Consider the following 13,220-nt stretch of genomic DNA (forward strand, 5'->3'; position numbering starts at 1 on the left):
AAAAAGACACTAAAATTTCTTTTTTTTTTTTTTACAAAAGTACAATCTTCTACACAGTTATCTTCAAGGAAAAAAACCCCACCAGACATTTGTACTTCACATAAGTTAATACAAATCAGTACATTAAATTCTTACAACTTTCTATCAGTCATAGATTAAAAAACAAAACAAGATTCAAGGTAATTAAGTCAGTTTAACATATCAGGATAAAAAGAACATTACACCAACAAGAGCAGAGCTAGAGAGGTATCAGCACAGCAAAAGAGAGACCTGAATATATTTTGTGAACGCCATCTAGTGGTTATTAAGTTTTGTGCAAAACCAGATTTTAACAAACTAGTTATTGGTGAAAGTGTGAACCTTAAGGTACAATGAGATCATAAAGTAACTCTCCACAGAATCAGGCCATGCTGGTTTTCACACAAAAAAGTTTAAACAAAAAATCAGAGATCAACTTTCTATCAACTTGCAAGGAGGGAGGACATCAGTCTGTGTCAGGAACCTCAAGTTTCCTGTGTGACAGATATAGCATGTTTTAATTATCTGCAGGAGTAGAGGTTTAAAACTGACCTCAGTCTTTACGCCTTTAGAAATAAATGTAGTAGCTATTATCAAGTTCCATTACCACACAGAAAAAGATGACGGTCTAGACACGAGCTAGCTGATTGGCAGCTCAGTTCATGTATTCAACAAGGGCACAGGACAGAAGTAACTATAAGTTTCTCCATATACATAAAAAATACATTTCTTCATATACATACATTCTCTATGCAAATGTTCTGTCTGAAGAGAAATGAAGTAATAACACTGCTCCTTGTGATGTACACAAGCTCAAATCCCTGCTATCATAGGGTATAACCCTGAAACAGGAAACCTCTCCATTCTATGTATATATAATCTGTCCTCCTAACTGTCACTGAAGTCAATTGCATCTAAAAGCATACTATGGACAACAGTCTTAACTATTTTCTGGAATATCAGCAGCTTTTTTATAATTGTTAAGGCTCAAAAACATTTTTTCCAATTATTTCTTTCTTTAATCTGTCTGTGAAGCTTACCCAAGATCGTGATTATATAAAGGTTCATTATGACGAGTCTGATAGTGGTGTGGAGTTGCACAACATGTCTGTGGCAGTTTAACTTTTAATCTCTTGGATGCCTACTCCCACCCCCATGTTGCAATACTCTGCAGCCTCTTTACCTATTCAAAAAGGTAAACAGGAAGAGCTTGCCCTTTTTCAGGGAAATACTAAACAAACAATTCTTCAAAACTTGCTACAAAGTAATTTTTTGTAATAGTTTTACCCTTGTGCTGCTGTGACACTGACTGTTTCATTACAAGTCTGACGCCAGCATTGTTCACCTTTACCACCCAAGAAACGGGTTTTTTCTGAAGCCAAAACATTTGAAAGCTGAAGTCTTGCCACCCCTAGAAGCAAGTCTTTAGTTGTTTTATCCTTGTGCCACAACTCAACCAGCAGAGGTAATCTGAAACAAAGAAGTGATTTTAGTGTCAGGCATCGACACAAAAGAAGAATCATTCCTATTCATTTGAGAAAAAGATCTCATGTTCTAAAAGTAACTTCCCAAATCAGTGATGGTCACAACTGCCAAACAATGAGATGAGTTTACTGCCTCTCACTCAGAGAAATGAGATCGTTCTCCATCATTTACTCACTTTGGTCAGATTATTCCTTTCTCCAATTATTAAAAAGAACAATGCTGCAGTGAAAATGATTGAATAATCTTAACAGACCTAGATTGTCTTCATTTATAAATACCTATAAATAAATCTTAGTTACTGCCACTCATAGAATACATCTCCTCCACCTCTTCTTTCAAAATACCACTACTTCAATGATTCCTTATTCCACATCAGTTACTGAAAGCTGGTGGGACTACTAGGAAAATTGTGCCACAGCCCTCAACACTGTACTCAGCTTCCTAAGTACATGCTGTATTTTCAAAGATCTTGAATAGTCATTGTATATTAAAGAAAAATAAAAAACCTTAGCTTTTTCATTTGAAGTAAGACTATGCTATCAACCTTTAATATAGCAACTTACAGCAACAGCATTTGTTTCTGTAAGCAATGGTCCCTGCATAAGTACTCAAGAGATGAAAGCAAGGATTGTGGCTGCATTTACAATTAAAAATTTAAAAAGTGTAACCAAGATAAAAAGAATGCAAGTTATCACCTGAAGAATGTATCTTGAAGCTGATGAGGTATAGTTGCAAAGTCAAATGCACAGTAGGACTGTGGAAGAAAGACTTCCATGTTTTTTCTGACTTCTACAGGTGGGCTTGTCATAATAGGTGCTGCACTGCCAAAAAATGGATACGAGTACCTAATAAAAACAGTAACAAAAATAACAAAATAATAATTTAGTAAATAGATACTTTATTCTTATACCTTCTGCAACAAGAAGTTCAGAAATCTTTTAGTGAAGCACAACTTGTATTAACGTTAGCAAAATTTTCACAAATACATTCAACAGTAGAATTTAGTTCTCAGATATTCAATGTGACCTGAAACTACTCTACTAGCACAATTCAGTGTATGATAAACTGCTACAAAGGGGAGGCCAAAAACCTCTTGAACTCTGCTTTGCTCAAATTGACAGTGACAGCCATCAGCTGCATCAAATCCTGCCACTTAGAAAATGCCACACTTCAATTGCTTGTGCAAAGCTGTTTAAAGAGCTTGTTTAGACTTGAATGAAATAATACTACCAATATACAGTGAAAATGCAATTTTTTACCCTGCAACTTTTCTTAGCATTGATGTGTTTCTCCTCTTCAGTTTCTTGCCATTATTCCTCCAACTTCGCAGTCACCTCCAAGATAACATCTGCTTATTCTCCAAACGTGCTCCCATACTTTTCTTTCACACTGACATCAGGAACTAATCTCTAAGCAATTGTTCCAAACTAGCACTGGTAGTTTTCTACTTTTGCTTCAGGCAAAAGACTCATGTCTCCAAATAGCTCGTGTTTTTTGTAACTCCACAAATTAATGTAACAAAAAGATGCTAGCTCTCCCTACTGAAGTTTGCTTCCTGTACACAAAGGCTATCAAAACCCCCTTGATACTACCTCTCAGAATGCTAATGCCTTTACTACACTGGTTCTTCACTTTAAGACCAGAATGTGCTTCCTTTAGATTCACTGTCACACACAAACTAGGTGATCTGTCTCTTACTAAAATACTACAAGGAGTTCTTGGTGGAGACATGGAAAGCCACAGAAACCACTACTTTGATCAGCTGGAAAGGTGGCCAGAAAGTAAGTCCTTGAAGGACTGAATGATGATCTGTATTGGCTGAACTCAGATAGGCGAGTGAGATGTAATACAAATTACAGTGCATGGGAAGTGTTACATACTATCTTTAATGCTGTAACACCTGAAAGTTTAGTGATAAGCCAGATGAACATTCTGAAGTATTTTGCTACTGAAAATCAGCAACGTAAAGATAAAAGGCATAAGGCAGCATATTGCCAGCAATCATTCAGATTATGAAGGCTTTGTATTGAGAAGAAGGATATTACCAAGAGTAAGATCAAAACCTAATTGTACCTTAAAATGCAATTTACTGGAAAACCAACTTCCAGACCACGTATACTTCGTAAGTCTATTGAAAAGCAAAAATGATGAGAGGCTGCTGGAATGACAATTTTCTGTGCTGACACAGGCTCAGAAGAACTGGATGCACCCACAGGTTTGGGCTGAGATACAGCTACCAGACCATTATCAGCTGAAAACACAAAACACAAAAGAATTTGCACACATTTGTAATAATGTGTTCCACCCAGAAATAACAAAATATATTAAAGATAGGTCTCACATTTTAAATGCAACTACAGGTAGCTTGCTTCCCCAAGAGATTTCAATTCCTTGTAACATAAGGTAATGCTATGAAAAACAGCCACTCTATTTGTAAGTTAATGCTTCCAAAGAAAAAAAAACCCACAAAAAAGTATACTTAAATCTTCTTAAAGGATTCTGCAATATTTTTCCTTTTTTTACTAACCTTCAAAGCTATGTAAGTATGTCACTGAGGGAAAGTTTAGACTAAGATCCAAGATGTTAAATTCTTCAGAGGGATGCTGTAAGACTTCAGTTTCAAATGTTTACATAATTGTTCCTAGCCAACTTGAGGGCATGCAAAAGAGGCGGGCTTACAAAAAATTAATTTGTATTAACTTAGCTAGTTTTGCATTAACTAACGTCTTTAGTTTGGGACTGAAAAAGACAGTATCAGGTCAACTGCAGTGCTCATGTAAGGAAGCATTGGTCTCAAGCTCAGGTGTAACTATTGAAATAAACTAAAATGCTCTAGCTAGGTCTGTAAAGCACTTCTGCTTAATGCCCTTTGATCACAACCCACCTACTGTGACATCTATTTTACAATTTAAGAAGCAAAAGCTACAGCAAGTGCCTGTGCAATTGCATCCAGGCTTCTCAAGTCTTTACACTGGGACCCAGTACTGCCTTCAGAGAGTAACACATCAAACTGCAAGTTTTACAGACAGGGTGTCCAAAAGGTATCCTCCAAAAATGTTTAAGATAGTAAGCAAACGAAGAGGCAAAGAAACTGTCAGAGGGGAACTCAACTGCCTCTTGTAAGTGCTAGTTGTTCTGATCCTCTTCCTTCATCACTAGCTAAAATGTTTCCATTTTTGTAACTTTAAAAAAATACATCATTGCTAGCACTGACTTTATTCTTTGCCTGCTTGGTTTAGAGTGTTTTATTTGCATTAACAGTAACAATACAAAAAAGAAAGTTCAATAATAGTTCTACATCCGCTAGTCAGTACAACACAGGGATGAAGTAATTTTCAGTCATTCAGGTAAAATGTCACTAAATTGTTTGGTGCAATGAAATGGCTGAATAGAAATTTAAGGCTCTCACAGTCAATAGAACAAAAGTTGTATACAGCCTACTGTTAAAATTAATTTAAGTTGCTACTATATTCAAATTTCATTCCATATACTAAATTTGATAAATTTTGCATTACTGGAATTTTGCAGATCTGACAATAGGGGTGACTTTGCTCTGTTCTCAGATTTGAAAGCTGGAAGCTCTTCAGTATACTGTTTATTAACCTCTTGGGAAGACTCAGCCACCAGCCCTGAAAGATAAATGTGAAATGACATGTTTTACATCTTGCCAAAACAGACAGTTACATTGAGCAAGTCAGTTTCTTCATGGGTATTGTACTGAACCTTCCCATTCTTACATTCAGGGAATTTCAAGTGTTTCTGGTATTACTTTCCAAGCTGATGACCATCCATATCACTTGTAATCTTCACACCACCAAAGCTCCAATCTGCCTCTTCCAAATGTTTTCAACAACCATCATGTTAAAATTAAAACATTTATTCTCCTCCTGTTATTTGTTTTATGCAAATAATTCTTACTTTTCTGAAGTTTATCACCACAAACGAGTAGTATATGATCAAAGACCACACATGACAACTGAGGAAAAAATTCTATACCACATACCTTTTTTCTTTAGTTTTGTGCCTTTTTCAAACTTAAGACTTTCCATTTCACTTTCTGTTGCTTCATCTTCTGTTGAAGAAGAGTGGTCAGCTTGAGATGGGGCATTCTGGGATCTCTGCTGCAAGCCCTCTTTTTTTCCGCTAGTAGGTGAAAGAACTTTCTCCTGTGGCTCTTTAGGTTCAGTTGGAGCATTTAAGGGAATCAAAGGCTGAATGAAGTAATATAGTTTTCTTATTGATCATGGCTTGCACTGAAAAATACTGTCTACAACATTTTTATACTTTGAGATTATTTTTCTGCCATAGAAAAATGAAGCAATGAAAGGATTATTAATATAAAGCAACTTATTCTTTCAGGTTTTCTTTTGCATATTTTAACTGTCAAATATGACTTAGAAATACCTTTTTTTTTTTAACATGAAACTGTGTGACAGTGTCTAAACCAACAATAAGTAAGCTATACCTGGGCACTCAAGCTCTCCCTTTGCAGAATTACAGAGACCCCGACAGTAGGAGACATATCCAAAGGCAACTGTGGCAGTTTCTGTTTCGCTCTATTTGGTGGAACAAGGACAAATGCTCCTTCTATTGCCACAGGGTGTTGACCAATCTCCAGATTTCCTTTCTTCAGTAGTCCAGACAGGGGTATTTCAGTGCTTCCAAGAGACTGGTCCCCACAGCAAAGATGTATCTGTATACATACAAAAGTGTTAGAAAGTAACTGGCAAGTGCATTTCCACTTGAACCTCTGTTCAGCCTCTACTAAAGTAGCACAAATACAACAAATTAAAATTACCATCCCTAGTCTAGTCTCTGTATGCTGAGAACAAGTGTTTTGAGGAGTATAAGAACAGCTATGAAATTTCAGTATTGGGCAGGTAGGATTTGACCAGCGTTAGCACAGTAGCAGATCACTGCACTGCCCTTCAGAGGACCTGCCATATCATGTCTTCTGGAGGACAAATTCAATAGCCTGTGGCTTCTAAATACAGCCCTTTAATGTACAGGCATATAAAATGCATGACTGCAAGGTAAAGACAAAGGTTATTTGAAAGCTCAGCCTTTGTGCATATATTTAGACACCACTTAAATAGCAAGGAGTTTTGGAATTAAGTAACTGTGTTCTTAATTCCTGGTAAGAATCATTATTCCCTTTTCAAAACTTGACTCAACTCTGTCTTCCTTCTACATCTTAATATTGATACACCTAAGTAAAAGATGGATCTTAAAAAAACACCACACTCTAAGGTAACTTATTTTCCTTGGTGAAAGTTATTCTTCGAAACTTACATACCAACTTGCTCTTTCCCAAATAAGAGTCACTTTAGTTCTGTTTTAGCAGATCAGAACACTGTGTTCTGATCCTTATTAATTATTACACTTATTGAAGGCTTTAATTCTAAAAGGTGTCAGCTACCAATATACACACCTGGGTGTATGTATATGTACATAAACACACATACAAATACAATAATACACAATATATATACACACACCCTAGTCTGGCAGCTAGCACCTTTTATGACTAAAATCTTCATTTGCAGAAAAAATACATTAAATATTGAGGATCAGAATATAGTGCTCTAATCCTATACCCTAAATTTTAAGAAGCTGAAGGAGAAATCGGAGAAAGAAAACTGTAAATCAAGATGTAGATCTTGCCTCACAACAACTCTTGTTCAAAGTTGTTTAACATGATGAAAACATACATAATTCTCCGTATGTGTACATATATATACTATATGCTATATTAAATACTTTGTTTCAAGACCATAGACTAAGATTAAATTCCAATCACATCAGCGCATGTGCTTCTCCAAAAATTGTCATTAGAATAATATTTAAGAGTCGAGACAAAAAATCTGAAACAATATAAGTTTTAAATAGAAACATTCTTAAACTAACCTAGATAACAAGATTAGAATGGTCTGTACAAGTTTAAAGAAAAAGAACTTTAAAAGGGTCCAGGTCCAAAACTTATTTTGTATACCTAACACTGTCTTATTTACCAGCTATGTAGAATCATTTAGGTTGGAAAAGACCCTTAAGATCATTAAGTCCAACCACTGCCAAGTCCACCACTAAACCATGCCCCCCATTTAAAGGCATAGCTAAAGATAAGCTATATCCTGTAGCAGCCCAAATATGGCTGTAGTGCATTTAAAAATAGTATTTGGCTAAGGAGTGGGAAGAAAGCCAGACCTCCCTTATTATTCACAAAGAGCACTGAGGACAGCGATTTAAGAACTTAGGCAAGAGTGACCTCAGCAGCTGGTGTGGGTGAGGTTATCACAGGCAGCACAAAGCAGGACTGTAGGCTGCAGATGATCTGATTGCAGAGCAGGTCCCAGAGCTCAGAGCTCTTAAGAATACCACATTAGCTGTTTGTGAATATCATGTTTCAGCAATACCTTTTATCATTACAAGTAACCCAGCTTATTATAGCAACCGTACTAAAGAGACTGCACTCTGAGCTGGGAAACTTGCTGCTAGGGTTTCCCTCATATCAGCGAAGGCATCAACATATATTTGAGCCAAAAAACTGTAATACGATCTAGTTTTGGAAAGAGAAACGCCTTCCAGCTTCAGTCTGAGCCATATTCTATTTCTTTTATTTTCATTACTTATTTTTATTCACATTTGAGAAGAAACAGCTTACCTGCAATTTTGACTGTGCACAAAGATAAACTTGAAGGACATCAGCTGTACTACGTATTCGAACTGAAGCTCTTTCTGGCTCAAAGTTCGGATTAATCAAATCAGTGAAAGGTTCATTTGTGACATCATTTCCCAGTAATGAGTAGTAGAAAAAAAACTCAGGCTGTCGTTCAGGAAGCTTCATAGTGCTAGGAACTAACTAAAAAAAGATGCAGAAAAGAAGAATGTAATCCCTTTCATTAAGGTACAGTTACAGTAATCCTTAAGCATTAGCTTGGAAATTAAAGAGCTTAAAGAGTTCTCAAACTACCAAGCAGCTGACCTAAATCCTAGCTTGCACTACACACGCAAAAATGTTTTAATTCAGTCTGAGTATTAATGAAAATCTTACTTTACAAGCATACCAATAATTTATAAAATGACCCATTTTGAATTACCTTTAAGATTTATCAGCACTAAGGGCTGTAAGTGATATCATAAATTCATTCATGTCAAGCACTGCACAAATATTCAGAAATAAGTAGCACATCACAAAATATTTGTACTGTAAATAAACAATGCAGATTAGATACTGAGTTATATAATTTATATGACTGAATAAAAGACTAGAACAGCCAGAAACAGCTGCTTCATCATGTACCCACTGCAAGTGTGAGTTCAGTACTCAGAAAGGCACAAGCTGCCCCAGAGTGATCACAGTAAATTTACTTCACAATGCCCTGTCATTCTGACATGGAAAATTATTTTCTCTAAAAAAAGATGACAACACTGAGGAGAGTTTATCATACACTATGAGTTACAGATGAATTAAAATCATGATGGCTTGGAGTGGTGACTTTCACAGTAACTTGGTCATACCTGTATTTTTAAAATCAGACAATGTGTATCAGTGAGGTACAGTACAGCATAAACACAGAAGCTGAGGTCCAAAGCTGAAATAATCACATTAGTATTGCACTTCAGCCAAGCTAGAAAGTCCTTCCCTCAGGCAACACATAAAGTCTACTGTTTCATACATCTTATGGATCTGAAAGGTATTTTGTGGTGTTTGAACTTCAGCATATGGGCACCACACTGAAGATTGATATTATCCACATATGTACTTTCTATACTATATTGTAATATGAATGTATGCATTTCACAGAAGTGCATAATTTAAAGTAAATGCAATTTCAGTGCTCCAAAATAATTCTGACTTTTCATCTGTAATTTGACATGTAAGCACTACATAAAGTTAAGATTCAAATTAATGTATATTAAATTCAATACAGAACAAGTCTATTTATTGCAAGAAACTTACAAGACCATAAAAAAAAATCTCAGCTGGAAATAACACATGGGAGGGTGAAGATAAAAACTGAGAATACTACTTAAAAACTACATGTAACAAGGAAACAAACCTGTTCCAACTGTGTCGCAAACGCAATGGTTACAGACAAGACAAAGTAGTCTCTGCAATACTCTGCTGGTCCGATTTGATGATAGCCCTCTTCTTCATTCAAGACTGGTAGAATACTTTTAGGGTCTAGTCCAGAAAGAAAGGCAGATGCTAAGACAGAAGAAAAAAAATTAATTAACTTGTGACCTTATTAATTGCTGCAGGAATCTTATAAATAATTGTATTTTTACCTTTAATTATATGTGTGGAAAGAAAAATGACAAATAAAGATCTTGATTCTTGGTTCCAAAGCATTTCAACACAAAAAAGTCCCTAAGTATACTTCAGTATAGCTACAAAAAAATTCTGAAATTAATTTCTATTCAGTGGGCACAGATGTTTTGAACACTGTGCTAGACAGAATGCTAGTGCATATTTTTATTTAATATTATAGTGAGTAACATTACAGTGACTGGAACTTTATTTCATTAGGTTAGAGTCTACTATGCTGTGTATTTTCCTCATTAAAGGAAATGCAAGACAGTAACTGCATATGACAACCTGTTCAATTGTTGAAAGAAGTTGGATGTCTCAGACAGACCTTTGCCTTCATTTGAAGGTTTCTAATCTGAAGCCTTCAGTGCATAAAACACTGTTTGTATTCTGGTTTACCAGTTTCTACTCTATAGTGCCAGTAATTCAATACATTTCGAAGTACCTCAGGTTATATCAAATAGTAATAATCACACAGCACTTTTGGTTGTGAACCCACACCAACACAGAAGCATGTGAAACCCTAAAAGGAAAACACCTCTTTAACTATCTGACTAGACCAGAACTAGGTAGTCTATCTTTGTCTCACCCAATGCTTGGAACATTAACTTCAAATCTGTGAAAATCTACATGGTTTGTTTTCCTATATTGCCTAAATATGGTATTGACTAGTCTTGAGACGACAGATGGGAAAAACTGGCAAACTTGTTTGCATCAATTATTCCACAGAAAGCACGAAGTGGAAGACAGTACTGTGTGAAGGCAGTGCTGGGTCAAGGCAGAAGAGATCTCTTGTGTTTTCTCTCAGTGTCATGAGGGGCAGGAGAGCTTATGGGCAGAAAGATCACAAGGCAAGTGCAGATTAACAAATAATTTTCAGTAGTTCCTTTACAAACTTTACAGCATGCAAAATTCCCCGTACTTTGTTGTAAACCTGAAAGGGTGGAGCGAGCTAAGTAATTACACTGGAACTTCAATACTGCCTTAACCACTCTTGCAATGCAGCCAAGTCATCGAAGTCTGAGCCAGAAACCTTGTAAAATACTTACTGCCACTGACCACTTTGTTTTTACAAAGCCATGGCCACAGATGATGATAAGCAGATGACGAATTCAGAATTGGGAAAAGGTTGCCCTCAGGGCAAAAACATAAGGTATTGTAAAGTAAGCAGGAGAAAATCCACTACTTGTAACAGAGGCTCAGTTTTTAGAAATGAAGTAGTTAGGCTTTTGGGTTGGGGGATGATGGGGGAGGTAAATCTGGTTTTGTCCTGTGAGTCTTTTTTAGACCATGTTTCTAAGGGGGTTTGGTTTTTTAAACTACTAACTAGCGTTAAAAAAATCCCAGATAAAGAAGATTACTGAAAAGCACAGCACATAAAGACACATACTAGTGTTAATATTTGAGTTCTAATACATTTTTCACACATTTCACTAATTACTTTTGAGATCAATGTACAAGGGAATCCAGAAGTGGAATGAGTCCCAACAGTTAATTTAAAGTAGATGTTAAAACAAAAATTTATCAATCGAACATGATTTAAATACTGAACAACTTAGATTAGATGAAAAACCCATCAGAAGAGAGAAGCAGCCAACACAACAAACAAAATATTGCACTACTTTATAATTCCAAGCCCAAACTACTGAAACTGCATTCTGCAAAGAAGCTCCTTTCTTATTTCTTTCATTACAGAACTTTCTAAAGCCCTGAAATATGAGTAATAAGCTCACAGGAGTAAACTATGAGTCCCTGATTCTGATTTTAAAGATCAGTTGGTTTGTAACTCTGCCCATCTGAAAGTCACACGATTACCACAGTAAAGCATCCTTGTAAAGTTATTATGACAAGGTACATTAATCAGCTGTAAAGGATTTGCATTGGAAAGGCTATGAAATTCAAATTCTCTTGAGACTTAACACATTTGCAACAAGTGGTATGTTCACCTGGCACAGGAGCATTTTCAATTCAAAGTGAGTGATATTCTCATTGTATTACTTACCCTTCCCTTCTCTAGGGGGTGCCTCTTTTGCTTTAAAACCATCGACTAGTGCTTTTGAATCAGTCTCCAACACAACACCTACTTGTATTTCAGACTTAAATTTAGTGTACTTGTTACTAAGCAGAGGATACCATTTTGGTGCCTACAGAATTAAAAACAAAAATAGAAACCAAAAGCATTTAAAAAACTGAGAAAATAATATAATATTGTTACAGAAAAATAAGTCTTTAATTAGAAGAGAAAATCTTCAAGTTGGCAACTGAAAGTGCATAGTAACTTACATGGATCACAAATCCTTAAGAAGTGCAATGCCAAAATAAGACACCAGGGTCCTGTTATGACCCACATTAGAGCTATGTTTTAATCAAGCACAACACAGGATTTCGATTAAGTTTACATAAACAATTGAATTCTGTTTACTCTATACTGTGTTAAGGGGCTAGAACTTTTGACCACCTAACACCTTCTACAGAGGCCCATTAAAAAAACCTTAAGACTTGATTTGATGATGGAGACTTAATTCAATTGCTCAATATCAATTGCTTTGGTAAATTTTTCCAGGTGATTAAATCATGAAATTGCTTAAAAGTATTGCTTAAAATTGCTCCAATTCTCAAATTCAGAAATGCAAGATCAGTTCAAAAGTATTTTCATTTTCCCATTTTCTTTTATAGAGTCAAGATGTCCCCTCTCAAAAAAAAAGTATGCAATCAGCTAGGGGTCGTACTCCAAAACCAGACTAAAAAGTTATGCCTGTGCTTGAATTCAAATTCTATTATCTGTAAAAGTACTGCTGTGAAAACATAATTTTTAAAGCTTTATACACCATAACATACCTGTTTCTTTTCCTGCACAGCCCTTAAATCAAGTACAATATAGCCTATATTCTCTTTAGCTGAAGATACAGGATCCAATGCAAAACACTGGAGTTTGATAGGTGTACGCTGCAGCCTGAAAGAACAACTCAGTTGAAATTCAGAGTGTAAAAGTTCTCTACAATTAGTTCATAAAAAATAATTCAGCAGTTTCAAGTATACCAATGATACAAAATTTGTTACATACTAGTTTTAGTAGGTCAGAAACTGAGTTTATATTGAACATCGGAAGATTCATCATTATGTTAGATAAAAAACAAGTGGATTAGTTTTGTTAGAGGAGTGTATTGGAGTCTCACAGAGCCTAAAGGGCTATTAAAAAGATGTAGCAACAAAAAAAAAAAAAAATCAATCTATCTCATCCATACGTAAGAAATAAGAACTGCACCTCACATGAAACTGGATTTTCACTTGTGACAGCATCTTAAAAATAGGGCTTACGCAACAGATTTTAGTGCAAAGCACCTAACAATACTTAGAGGCATAGATAAGGTGTCTAGCATAAGGTACATTTAGGCATTTTTCTCTC

General features: G+C 35.7%; 1 protein-coding gene across 4 annotated transcripts in view; it reads right to left on the reverse strand.

The window, feature by feature from the left end:
* CEP120 (centrosomal protein 120) overlaps positions 1-12,741 on the reverse strand; it is a 33,400-nt gene extending 20,659 nt beyond the window's left edge. For 2 of the 4 annotated variants that reach the window (XM_035892101.1, XM_035892098.1), the window contains exons 1-9: positions 12,653-12,741; positions 9,564-9,712; positions 8,165-8,362; positions 5,969-6,196; positions 5,507-5,714; positions 5,019-5,132; positions 3,577-3,754; positions 2,199-2,348; positions 1,306-1,488 (exon numbers count right to left, since the gene is read on the reverse strand). In XM_035892101.1, coding sequence (XP_035747994.1) covers positions 1,306-1,488; positions 2,199-2,348; positions 3,577-3,754; positions 5,019-5,132; positions 5,507-5,714; positions 5,969-6,196; positions 8,165-8,347 — 1,244 coding nt within the window. In that variant the 5' untranslated portion in view covers positions 8,348-8,362; positions 9,564-9,712; positions 12,653-12,741. Of the gene's footprint in view, positions 1-1,305; positions 1,489-2,198; positions 2,349-3,576; positions 3,755-5,018; positions 5,133-5,506; positions 5,715-5,968; positions 6,197-8,164; positions 8,363-9,563; positions 9,713-12,652 lie in introns of those variants that run through there. The other 2 variants (XM_035892100.1, XM_035892099.1) reach the window with 2 other exon arrangements.
* Positions 12,742-13,220: the final 479 nt, after the last annotated feature.

The sequence above is a fragment of the Egretta garzetta genome, unplaced genomic scaffold (genome assembly GCF_000687185.1).
Source record: "Egretta garzetta isolate BGI_Z169 unplaced genomic scaffold, ASM68718v1 scaffold473, whole genome shotgun sequence".
NCBI classification, from domain to species: Eukaryota; Metazoa; Chordata; class Aves; order Pelecaniformes; family Ardeidae; genus Egretta; species Egretta garzetta.